This window comes from Benincasa hispida, chromosome 11 (genome assembly GCF_009727055.1).
Source record: "Benincasa hispida cultivar B227 chromosome 11, ASM972705v1, whole genome shotgun sequence".
Classification (NCBI taxonomy): Eukaryota; Viridiplantae; Streptophyta; class Magnoliopsida; order Cucurbitales; family Cucurbitaceae; genus Benincasa; species Benincasa hispida.
In genome coordinates, this window is record NC_052359.1 from 35980128 (window position 1) to 35993581 (window position 13454).

General features: G+C 34.6%; 1 protein-coding gene across 1 annotated transcript; it reads right to left on the reverse strand.

The window, feature by feature from the left end:
- Positions 1-702: 702 nt before the first annotated feature.
- LOC120091208 (sucrose synthase 2) lies at positions 703-6794 on the reverse strand. The gene is made up of 15 exons (XM_039049126.1): positions 6357-6794; positions 6141-6273; positions 5830-5981; positions 5515-5707; positions 5204-5322; positions 4850-5066; positions 4546-4641; positions 4203-4376; positions 3692-3808; positions 3450-3616; positions 2244-2468; positions 1725-2046; positions 1391-1635; positions 1165-1303; positions 703-1035 (listed from the first exon to the last, which is right to left on the reverse strand). Exons 1-15 carry the CDS (start codon positions 6458-6460, stop codon positions 1000-1002), a joined length of 2439 nt encoding a protein of 812 aa, XP_038905054.1. The 5' UTR covers positions 6461-6794; the 3' UTR covers positions 703-999.
- Positions 6795-13454: the final 6660 nt, after the last annotated feature.

A 13454-nucleotide genomic window follows, 5' to 3' on the forward strand; every position in this document is an offset into this window, starting at 1 on the left:
TAATTCCCGCTATGAGTTCTTTTAAGAACTCATCTTAGTATTCTCTCAGCCAAACTGAAACCTATCTCGACCCTTATTTTATACTTCACAATGATAATACCAATTTGATACTTGTCATTGAACTTCTGACTGAAGAAAATTATGTTCCATGGAGCAGGTTATAATTATCGACTTATCTGTCAAAAATCAGCTTGGATTCATTGATGGCACACTTCCTCATCCCACAGATACTCAACTCTGTCTCCAAACCGATATCTGCTAGCATATCGTTTGCTGATTCTACTCGCTCAATATGGTTAGATCTTCAGGGACGATTCCAACAGAAAAATGCTCCTCGGATCTTCCAGATCAACCATGTCATGCTGTACTATATGATTGGAATAAGTCATCTTGTACCATATGTGTCATGTTTTTGAATCAGTATTTATTTCATCAAGATCAATTCAAAGACTCTTCAACGAATTGAACACTTGACGTCAATGTGGAAATATTTACGATGCAGCTTCTTTTCTTCGAACTGGATACCTCATTGATTTCTTAATGAGGCTTAAATGAGTATTTTTCTCATACTTCCGCATAGCTCCTCATGGATCCATTACCAACGAGTCGAGTTTTTTCTCTATTACTTCAGGAGGAACAGCAACGATCCAAAGTTGTAGCTCTGGTTTAATTTGTTATTTAGTTTGTTATCTCTTCTTCACGTGTAAAAATACTTAATAGTATTCTCGTCGATGAAGTGTGCAAGTCATTCAGCCAATAATTTGACCATGTTCTGAACAAAACTGGCTCACCCTTCTCTCCTCCTAGTAGGGAAGCACTCAGTCAAGAATCAAGATCATAACAAACAAAAAAGATCTAAGAACCCAATTAGCTGTCACATATAGTCCAAGATGACTTCTTCCACGTAAACATATATACACAAACTTCACTTTATTTTTACACAAGACTCAAAAACATGACACATTTGTAAAGCGGATCCTTGACATTACCACCATAAGCTCAATGATCATCAGTTGCCAAAGGAACGGATTTTGCCTATAGCAACAAAAGCAAATGAGATTATTGTCATAAAAGGCATCCAATTATCAGACTATGAACAAAAGAACATGAATACAACTTGGTTTGCTAAAGATAAAAAGTAGATTCAAACATGAAAATGCTCACCAGATCACGAAACTTGAGAATGTAGAACATCTCTAGATATCGACGCGTCTCGCGCCTTTCAAGTTTTGAAACATACTTCCAAAAACTATAAACTCCAGCCAGGGTCATCAATCGTTCAGAATAAATTTTCCATGTGTACCTACAACGGCATATGGGGAATTATTATCCACAACAGCATAATGAGGTGGTAAATAGTAAACTTCAAATATATACATCCATATATTACCTCTCGTAAATTCTTCGAAGCCCTGCTTCAGAGATTCGAATCCAATGACTCGGATCCTCCTTGCACTTCTCAAAGAAATCTACTAAAAGAGTACTAGCTTGATCTGGATGATAAGGGTCAATGTGAAATCCAGATATGCCATGTTCAATGATTTCAGCAGGACCACCATGGCAAGTAGCAAATGTTGGTAGCCCGCAAGTCATGGCCTCCACAACAGTAAGCCCAAATGCTTCATAAATTGCTGGCTGCAGATTGAAAATTTTGAACCCGAGGATTAGTACTATTCAAAGAAATGAGGTTAAAGAAAAAAAGAGTGAATTCTATAATCACCAACCTGTACAAAAACACCCCTTGTATCAGCAATATAGCGATATAACTCGCCATTACGAGCTCGATTTGTTTGGGCCGATATCCAACGCAATTGACCATGTAAATTGTACTTTTTCATAAGGTCATGCATTTTCTCAATTTCTTTCATTTCTTCCCTGTCTTTGGAATTCTTCACGTCAACATAACCACCAACAACAACAAGGTTTGCTAGCTCCCTCAGTCTGGCATTCTTGCCATACAGCTCAACCAATCCAGTAATATTTTTCACTTTGTCTAACCTCGCCATGGTGAAGATCAAAGGTTTTGACCTATCATCTATTGCACCGCTGTATGTATACATGCAAAGCAAAGATTAGTCTTTCACATTTAATATGAATTAGTCCCTTGATTCGAAGATAAAATTGATCCCCCCATCTACTAAAACTTAAATCATTCTCCCACTTAGAATTAACCATGAAGAGCGACTTCTTTGAAGTGATTGCATGTAAGGCCAGAATGTGAAAGTTGGGCAAAAGAGACTTACACGTGTTCACCATTTTGTTGTGTGTCATATAATAACTTCTCCAGTGAGTCATGTAAAGCTGTAAGCCTCAACTGCTTTTCAGTGTAGGGAAAATAAATGGTCATGTCTGCTCCAGGAGAGACTATATTGAACTTTGGGTCAAAGACATCAATTCCATGGACAACTCGATAGAGCCCAGGAAGTGTAAATGCAGTGTGGCTCTCATATTGACCAACCGTATTCTTCCTGCAAGTAAGATAGTATCAATTCAGCAAATTTTGTAAATAAGTTATTGATCAAACATGGAAGAGAGAACTAAAAGGGATGATGGTTCAAAGACTGAAAATGGAAAAGGAATCTATCTATCTCAAGAGGGGCCCAAAAGAAGATTGTAAGTCATTATTTTTGCACATCATTGAAAGGTATAAAACACTAATTGCACAACTACTATGAACCAGGATGTCCTTGCTGTACCTCCAAGACTAATCATGCGCTCAAGCACCAAGTAACTACAATTGCCTTTCAATTCCCACATACAAACCGTGAACTCTATTAAGAAAAGGTCAAGGAAGGAAAAATGAACAAAAACTCTATACATTCTATCAAATGATGCTACAAGAAGAAAATAGAGCTTTATGTTGGACGATTTATTATTTTTAGATGTTTATGTTTGGATCAAACATCAAAGTTATGACTTCAATAAGATTTGTTATTTCATTATTGAGTCTAATTAATTGGGAAGTTATGTTTAGAGAGAAATTGGGTCTTTTAGCTAATAAGCTAAACAAACTAGGTTTGCATCGAGATTAGATCATTGTATGTATCAATTTTTGTGTTTTCAAATGAAAATTTTTGGGTCTAATGACGGAGTTTCATTACCACTTTACAATTCTTGATCTAAGGTTAAATGTTTGTGCATTCAAGTATGACTCATCAATTGTTTGTCAAGTTTTCAAACCTTAATCAGGGAATCAGTTTTCCTAATTTCCTAGCCTTCAATCACAAGGTCATCCTTATCTAATCCTACCGTTAAAAATGAAATAAAATAGATTTGAGTGGTTTTATAATTGATAATTAGGGGTTCTTATAACAAAAGGGTTTCTAATTTCAAATTGCTTAGGGTTTCATATCAATCACACTTAAACCTTCAATACTGACAAGGCGATGATATTGGCAAAGTTGGCCTAACACGGGGAATCAAACAGCATAAAAATATTTAAGACATACGTTCCAGCAATCTCCTGGTATGTACTGGTGATGATAAAATCTGCATTATTCATGGCTATTAAATCAGCAGTGAATTGACATGAGAAGTGATATTTCTCCTCAAAATTTTTCCAGTATATGTCTGACTCTGGATATTTTGTCTTCTCCAATGCATGAGCTATGGTACACTGAACATCGCAGACCAAATGTCAATAGAAGACAAATCAGTTGAAATACCAAAAGCTTCTCCTAACCTAAAGTACCTGAGTAACTCCCATTTTATATGCCAATAAGGAAGCAACAAGATTTCCATCACTGTAGTTTCCGATAATAAAATCTGGAATACCCTGCAGCTCAGCTATAATTTCACTAGCTGCATCCTGTTCCAAGTAACATGGTATATCACAAGTCTGAGTCTCTGACTCACACATAAGAACTGATGTATCTAGAGTACAAATTTTATATGACTTAGGAGTTGATAAAGACACGGAAAAGAATAAAAGAAGTGGTGATGGAATCAGATAGGCATTTACGCCACAGATTATGGGTTCAACTGAAAAGGTCTATAAGGGCGGACAAAAAAGTAATGGCATTAACATCATTTCACGAAATGAGTGCAAAGAAGCACTATACCGGCGATAAAATTATGAAGCATTAACAGAAGAAGTTTCACAGTTTCACTTAAAGCAGTACGGTTTTGTACAAATATATAGATACCAGAGAATAGCATAATTGACAAGTGTTGATCCTTTTACGTAAAATTGCACACATTACCTCAGCAAAGGTCTCTAGATAAGGCCATACATCAAACCTTGAAATCCATTTACGTAGAATTCCATTTTTTGACCTAAAAGGAACACGCAAAATGTGTGAATGCTCAGTTCCGACAACTTTTTCCAGATGCTGATTACATGTAGTTCCCTTTGCATCAGGTATTAACCTGGTAACCTATAACAATAGCCCACTACATGGTTAGATTACAGAGAAACTCTGACAAATAAATATATAAAATAAAATTAGAGATATTGATATAAATAAGGGAAAGAATTTGAGTTCTTACTCATCAAAAGGAAACCTAAGTTTTACTCATGAAAGCTGGGAAAAGAAGCATACTTACAATTAAAATTCTAGGAGTTACATCTAACCCTTGCTTCTTAATTCTAGAAATCATTTCCTTCTCCAAAGCACGGACCTGGTCCAAAATATAAACTACCTGGAAATTTGAAATTGCAAAAAGGAAAAGACAGTTATTACTTTCAACATTTTCTGATGATCGTCAAGGTAATCGTCTATTTAACTGCAGAAGCCAAAAGATAGAGATAGAGATCCGAATCAGAGGGACCAAATGAACAAAAGTGGCAAAGAAATAAGCTCATGGCCAGTAATACTGTTTGGCTTGCAAGAGGACTTATTTCCAGTACCTGGCCGCCAGTGTCTGGCAGACCTAAAACATTGGCCTGACCAAAGTAACCATGTGGAGATAAAATGACAACATTAAACACCATTGGAATCCTCCCTAGAAATTTTTCTAAGACAGAAGGATCAGGAGCTTGAAGGATATCCAACAGAAGATGCATTGTCTCCAGCACTCGTTCTGCTGTATCACCCCAACCCCTATCAAAGCCCATTCCTTGTAATCTGAATGAGGTAACAAAGGGAAATAGCAAATATCAGTTACTGGCACAATTATTATAATAAATAAATTCCTACAATCATCAGGCTGCTTTGTAATAACAAAAATCAAGTACCCACATGAGCAGGGGGAATACTCTTACACATATTCAAAGTCAGAATAGGGTGTACTGGGCAGCAACTTAGCAACGTACTCCTCAGCCTTTGATAATGCTGACTGTAGCTTGGTAAGGCTTTGTATTCGATCATTCAGCATTATTCCCTGCACAAAACAATCATTAGAACACATTCAATCATAATTAAGACTGGTGCTTTTTCATATTTCTCCTTATATACATTCATCACATGAGCTTGAAAATTGGATTTATACCCATTCACAGGATAAGTTTATAAGATGGCACAACGTTGATCCCGTAAGCTAAATTATGAAATTATCACTATTCGGTGAACTTACGCTCCTTTTGTATCTGTGGGCTAGAAGGAAGTCAAGTAATGGCTCCAATGACTCCCTGTTGCGGAACATAATCGATGACAGGTGACGGTTAAGAAATTGAACGCCATTCCCAATGGATGAGGATCGGATAGGGCGAGGAAAGTTTGCATTGAACGGCTCAAAGTCAAGCTCAAGTACGAAATTTTCATTAAACCTGACATTATCATGCAAAGAGAGAGAAAATAAGCTCAATAGAAATATTGATTGAGTTATAAGCGATAAGGATCCGAAAATGACTCGTTCAGAAAACATTAACAATCAAGGAAAACCACTTACTGTCCTTCCACAAGCTCTTCTTTAAAATGAAGATACTCGGATACACTTAATTGCTCGACGCTGAGTTCATAGATATTGACACGGACATACTCCCAAACACCAGGCCTGGGGCGAACAGCAATGGCAACAAATGGTGGCAAAACAATAGCTTCCTATGACAAAATCAACCATTATATTCAAACCATCAAAATCAATGAACAAATGTCATTTGTAGATTCTGATCCAACAATTTTTAAACCCCAATGAACAAATTTAAAACGACTTCTAATTATTCCAAAAGAAAACACTGATATGTAATCAGTAATCATCACCTGAGCAGATTTGAGGATCTCGCCAAAGGGTCCAGTGGAAAGGTGCAGTTTGCACTCATCACCTCCGATTATATTCTCAAGTTCATCGATCAAATGATGGGGCTGTAAAATCCCTTTTCCCTGATCAACATACCTTCAACATCCATTATAAAAGCATCAGAAAATAAGCTAATCCCATTCCCCTGCCTGAATAAGCACATTAAAATGATCGCAGACCTGGAGAGGAGAGAAACAAGTTCGTTCCGGTGAGCGGAGAGTGTATCTTCCACACGTTCTCTAACGCTGGGGCTACGAGCAAACTTCTTGGTAGTGGTGGCCATGGAAAAAGCTTGAAAACTCGATCAATGATGATGATAACATAAAGCAATAATCCAAATGGGGAAAATAGAGAATCCAGAGTGTTAAATAAGGACGAAAGGTGTTTGAAGAAAAGACGGTGTTGCTGTTGGAGGGTTTCAGTGGAACGAAAATGACTACTGAAATGGAGAAAAACTGGCATCTGTCCTTCGTCTCGCGGTGATTTCTTTACTTCTTTTTTATTCATCTTCTCTGACTTGACGAATCCAGAGAAAAACGATGAATTAAAAAAATATATAAAGCAAAAAGAAAATCAGCAGCAACTTCCAGGCTTTTCTTTCTTCTTCCCACCGGTTTTCGACAAAATATGGATTATGGAATATCCATTTTGCCCGTTGGTTTCTTTTTTTAATTTTTGTCCAAACGCATTATCGGGGCGCCTCTTCTTTTTTTCTTTTTTCTTTCTTTCTCTTTTTTAGATGTAATAATTGAGACAGCATAACCTTATCCTCTAATTGGGGTTATTTAGATTTCGGGGTGCTTTTAAAATTTAATTAGGGAAAATAGGGTATTTTTATATTATTTAGAGGGAAGGAATTTTTTTTGTCCTCATCCGAATGCATCTCTCGAAGAGACCTATTCGCCAATATTTTATTATTTTTTTCTGATTAAATGTATCTCTTGAAGAGACGCATTAATTAAAAAAAAAAATGATGCGTCTCACTAATCTCGTTTGTTATTTTGATAGTAATATTACTAGTTTTAACAGCATAAACTATAATGTTATTGTGAGATTAAGAAATTTCTATGATTGATTTGATATACTCAATATTAATTTTTAATTTCAAATTATTGTTTTTGTTTAAAGTTGTTAGAAACTTATGCAAAAGTATAGATATTAACTTTCAACTATTGTAAATAATATTAAAGGTTCTTTAGAATGTGTTGTAGATTGCAAGTGCATTTTCGTAATTGAATTTCATTAATAAATTTAATCATATGTACAATGTTCTCTATTCCCGATTGGAAGATGATCCTTTATTACGCCTAGATCAATCATGTTGAGTCACATAGTGTCCACAATCATCACGCCCTCTCACACTTGATGATTGACTTTCCTCTGCAATGTGTATACCCTCACTACGTTGTCAATATATCACATACTAGTCATGGACATTTGGATGGACATGTGAAGTTTGTCCTTCTTCCATACTTAGTGTACCGAGGATTGTTGGAAAAAATCAAATTTTGAGGGAGATGACATCATAGAAGTATATGTAAAATGATCGAGTGGCATTGTTGGATATTCATTCTACATTAGGTCGAATAGGAACATCCCCATGTCTTGTTGGATCACCTCGTTCTTTCATTAGAACATCACCATCGAAATATTGCACTCGATATATAGAAGTGAGTCTACAAAAGGCTCTTTGAGCAAATAATGGCAAATTTGGAAGCTCGACCTGAAAAAAATTGAATAACAAGTTAATGACTTTAAAATTTTTTTTGGTATGCAATGAAGAAATAAAATCAAACAATCCTAGTAAACAATAAACTCATACCAACAAGTGATAGGATACTCCTGCTTTAGTTATGTATGCCTGCTCACAGTGGAATATCATTCAATATATCCAGGCTCGGTACCTACACTATTGTTAATAGGAGGTCCATTAACAACCAAACTCTATCGATTTTTCCAGATTGAAATTTGAGGAGCCAAATATGCAATCCAGTCTCGCCCATGCCTGCCCCTTAAATCGTGTGAATGAAGTCAGGCGTCTGTGTTGGAGGGTTGAGGAATTTGTTGCAACATCCCAAATTGACGTATCACACGATCTTGGTGATGTCACTCCACAACGAAGAAGCATATGAGTGGACATCTGGATGTCCATATCTCATTACCATCAAGACAATATGGCAGCAATAGTTGAATAAGATGATTATATGGCTCCCAAATAATCTGCATACATATATGTCAAAATATGAATTAACCAGAAGAATGAAACATTATGAATATATGATATATGAATGAATAAAATTACCTGGTTGGGCATATGTGTATCTAATATGTGCCTATACTGTACTAAAACATGCGTCGATGCTTTAATTACATAATAGTTGTCATTCCATCTACAACAATCACAAGTTGAATTTTAATTATTAGTATTTCATAATGAACACAACAATAATGAGGTAAATATGCTTACCTTATTGCAAGTGGTCTGTCACATAAGTTGTTCTCGTATCTATGGAGTCGTCGAGGCTCTAGAAGAGAAAATCGATCCCATGCCAAAATTTGTAGCAATAGAAGTGGGTCTGTAATGTTTTTTCCATCTATAACTGCATCCTTGCATAGTTGCCTATACAACCATGCAAGACATCTAGCACTCTAACCGTAAGTCCAGACAACATCAAAATCTACCAAGAGAGGAAGATACATCAGGTGCACTCTGTTGTTGGATTTTTCAGAAAATACTAATCCTCTAATCAACGTGAGAATAGCTCGAGTATATCATTGCAGGTCCTCTTTATCTGCATTGTCTAGTAGATGGACGAAATTGTTAAATTAATCAGCTAACCATGGCAGGCTTAGACAACCTCCCCAAGAACGGCGTCATTCGTGGTTACGCCTAAAAGAAGGGCACAAAGTTGTTCCTAGTCATAATTTAGAGACCCAATCAATGGTCTTCCATTAATTGGGAGTCCAAATTGGATAGCTACATCTTAAAGTGTAATTGTACACTCTCCATGCAACATGTGGAAAGTGTGTGTCTCCTGCCGCCATCGTTCTACTTATGTCGTTATCAGATGTCAGTCTAGTTGTATAAATTTTATACAAGAGACTCCGTAGAATCTTGTAGCTCGTAAATAGTTCAATATACGAGGGTTTGGGTTCTAATGCCTTATAATAACAACCTCTCTTCGCCGACAATGCATTGCATCGATATGCTCGTCTTCCCAAACAGCCTCGAATCTGTGGCTACGCAATAAGTACAAAATCGAGTCATTGTATGGCCTTGTGGTAACATCCCCGTCCATCTAATCCTATAAAAACAATATTAAATTTAACTTAAATATTTAATAAAAATTAACGTGATTATAATCAATAAATACAATTACAATTAATAAAGAATACACCCTTCATTGTATAAATACAATCAATTAAATATAATGACAGTTAATAAAAAAATAAATAAGCAAGTAAAATGAGTTATAATCAATAAGGACAATTAAAAATAAATAATTAAGTCGCATCACAAGCTCGATTGGGAAAATTTCGTTTATTATGCTCTTCTTATATGCAAATTGTGCATCGTGTCTTGTAACGTCATCTCGTTTTGCATGTGAGAAGTACACGATCTGCCAACTTTCCTAACTCATGATTCGTCCGAATAAATAGTGAGGAAGTTGGGATCATCCCAACATTTTTTTATCGAGGATGGGCTCGAATTGGGGTGAATAACATGCCAGATAAGTGGGAATTTTGTAATAGTCTTCAATGTAGTAAAAGTAGTCTACCCCAATGGTCTTACACGTAGCCATAGCGTTAGAACAGGGAATTCCAAAATTTTGCCACTTATTGCATATGCATGTACTTTCACTTAATTTTATTCATTGTGTATTTCCACCATTTAGTGTTATTGGGTTGATTGAGGTGGTGACATCACACAACCCTGTTCAATGGTCAAATATGTTGACGGAATTTTTAGTTGCACGTTGTTCCCAACGAGTTATTTTCTTTATCGCATACCTATGACAAATACGACAATTACTTAGAAAATCTCTACATTCAATATAAAAACGTGGGTAACTAATGCGAATAATTTACCTTGTGAAACACTCTCTCGATTCAAGAACAGTCTCTATTTCTACACGACGAGCAGCGAAATAAGTAATAGTTCGATAGAATGTTGCTTGGACTAGTGCAGTGATGGGTAGCTTTCTGGCTTCTTTCAGAACAACATTTGTACTTTCGGCCACATTCGTGGTTAGCCATCCATAACGATGCCCACCATTATGTGACTATGTCCACTGCTTAGAATCTATGGAAGCAAAATATCGTAAGCAATTAGGGTTTGTTGTTTGAAGTTCGGCCATACAGTCATTAAACTTCCGAACTTGAAATTTTAATCATGCACTATACACCAAACTATTCAATAGATTATTTTTATACTTGTCGTTAAAATTACTCGCCACATGTCGCAAACAGAATCTATGGTATACTCCAACCCAACCATTGTTAGGGTTTCTGACAACAGATATAATGCTTTTGTGTCTATTTGAAATTAGACACATTCCCTCCCTTCTATGCACCACATGATCCCATAAATTTCTCAAAAAACCAGCCCCATGAGTCAGCACTTTCCTCTGATACAATGGCGTATGCAATTGGATAGACATGACCATTTGCATCGACTAAGGTAGTTATTAACATTGTTCTTTCATACTTCCCATACAAATGGGTTCTGTTAATTTGAAGTAGCGACCTACAATGCTTGAAACCCTCAATAACAGAACCAAAAGACCAAAACACGCTACTGAACATTACAATCTTTTCATCACAATCCACCTCATTTAGCCTCCAATGGATGACTGTACCGAGGTTTGTGATTTGTAAGATATTCATCCCTTTAGGCAACAAATTGTACGATTCGATCCAATCTCCGAATATCTTTGCAATTGCTTTTCTTCTTCCGTCCTACACTTTCCAGTAACTAACGAAATAACCGTACTTTTTCAAGATAATATCTTGTAATGTTTTGATGTCAACTGACGGATTTTTTTCACTATGCTGCTTATCTCAGATGCAATTAGATCTGAGTCCAATTGATTGTGATCCTGACTCAGTCTTGCATACGTACAGGGATGCAGGCCATTATACTAGGTAGTTTTAAATTTACCGTATTTTTTACTGCAAACAGTGCGAAGTCTCCACGTGCACCCATTGCAATATCTTTTACACCTAACATCCCATGTTGTTTTCTTCGACTTAATGATTTCAAAAATTTGATGTCGAATGATTGAATAGTTTTTCACTACATTTTTTAAATCCAATTTGGAATTGAATATCATCCCATTAAGAAGTGAATCAGACCCTATATTACTATTTTCCCCCATTGTCGAATTGGGTTCAATGGTCATCTCATTCAAGTCTATCTCAGTAAGGGGATTTCATGAACGTCATAAAATTGACTAGGTAGTTGATCTAGATCGATTTCATCATTGTCTATTTCAACTTCTTCGTCGTTTGTGGCAATAGTTGGATCACAATGCTCATCCTTCACATCATGACTTTCCAACTCAATAGTAGTTTCAACTTTCTCTCGTTGAGGCTGGACTTGGGATGCTGGTTTAGGATATATACAGTTCAACTCTATTTGGAGGGTATGGAGCGTTGCTCATAATGAATTGTACAGCAGCCTCACTTCGTAATGAGATGGGGATATAGAAAGTAGATCCCGTTACATAACTACCATATCTAAATATTATCTCTACCCCATCATCTCTATTTATGGATAATGCATCACATAATCCATCGATTAATGTGTGAAATCAACTTGACGATGCATGTTTATACGAAGAGATGGTTGCTTATCATATTCTATCTCGTTTGGCCTATTAACAATGTTTCCATGCATATAACATAAAAATTCCACAATGTCCATCTTAGTTTGGCCAATGCAATATGATATTTATAATAATATATGTAAGTATATATTAGGCCAACTATAATAATGTGTTATTACTATTTTTATAAAGGAATGTTTTTTTTAAAAAAGTAAAGGAATGTTTTTTTTTTAAATAATATCTACCTTCAAACAAAATAATAATAAAAAGTAGGTACAAAATCATGATAAATATTGTTACTAAAGACATGCATCATCATTTGACCATAAATCAATGATAAATATTATTTTATAAACAGTTAACATAACAACAACAGCACAATATTACTAACAATAACATTAACATTAACATTCAAACATTCAATATTCAATCATCAATACATCATTCCAAATAATAGTAAATAACTATATACATAACCTTTGAATGACATTTTACCTTTTTATTTCATTTCAAAAATAAAACGTCCAATTAACCGACTATAAAATAAATTCTTCAATTAATCCACTATAAAATTAAGTCTCTAATTAATACACTATAAAATAAATTCTCGAATTAATCATTATAAAATAAAACGTTTTAGTTTAAATCCAATATTACTATTAACTTTAAACTCTTTCTTTAATTCGTTTTAGTTTTTTTTTTCTTTTCTCCACAAAATAAAGTAATATCACTATTTTTTTTCCATTAGGAACATATTCTTAATTTTAAATTAAAAACTACTAATAAATTTTAAAACTTTGGCAAAATGAAAAAAAATAAATATAAATTTTACATTTAAAAAGATTTATTTTTTTCCATTAAGAACATATTTAAATATCTATTTTTAGCTTCATTAAAATTTTCTTTGAACGTGAATTAAAGATAATTTTTTATTTTAAAAAATTTGAGTTAGATTATTTTTACTAAAAGTATGAAAAAAAAATATAAAAAACAAAGATTATTTTTACCAAAGTAGCAATAAAATTGCAAGGTAATTATTTTTAAAGAAGTAGGTAAAAACCAAATAAGACATACTTACAGTTTATTATATTTAACCAAAGAAGTCATACTCATTTTGATAGCTAAATACCAACCAGAAAAGCAACAACAGAGTACCAACCAAATACCAAATATCAACCAGTAGTAAAGCGGACCACATTAAAGTTTATTATATTTATTAGAGTTATTTTTAATACTTAACCCCAACATATTTAACACAATGTTAATCAAATGTAATTCTCCTTTATGATAATAAATGAAATTAAACCAATATAAAAAAAATTATGAGAATCAAAACAAAATAAATTAACCCACTATAAAAAATATATCAACTATTAAAAGAAAAATATTGTACCTTACCAAAAAAAACTTTGAATAATGGTTTGTAGAACTTTTATTCAATATAATATC

What these genes read in the sequence shown, in the direction of transcription:
- LOC120091208 (XM_039049126.1), bottom strand. Translation starts at nt 6,460, where the DNA reads ATGGCCACCACTACCAAGAAGTTTGCTCGTAGCCCCAGCGTTAGAGAA. An exon ending in GAAGAGCTTGTGGAAGGACA is followed by an intron (nt 5,708 to 5,829) that starts GTAAGTGGTTTT and finishes TGATAATGTCAG; the next exon opens with GTTTAATGAAAATTTCGTAC. An exon ending in CAAGGGGTGTTTTTGTACAG is followed by an intron (nt 1,636 to 1,724) that starts GTTGGTGATTAT and finishes TTCAATCTGCAG; the next exon opens with CCAGCAATTTATGAAGCATT.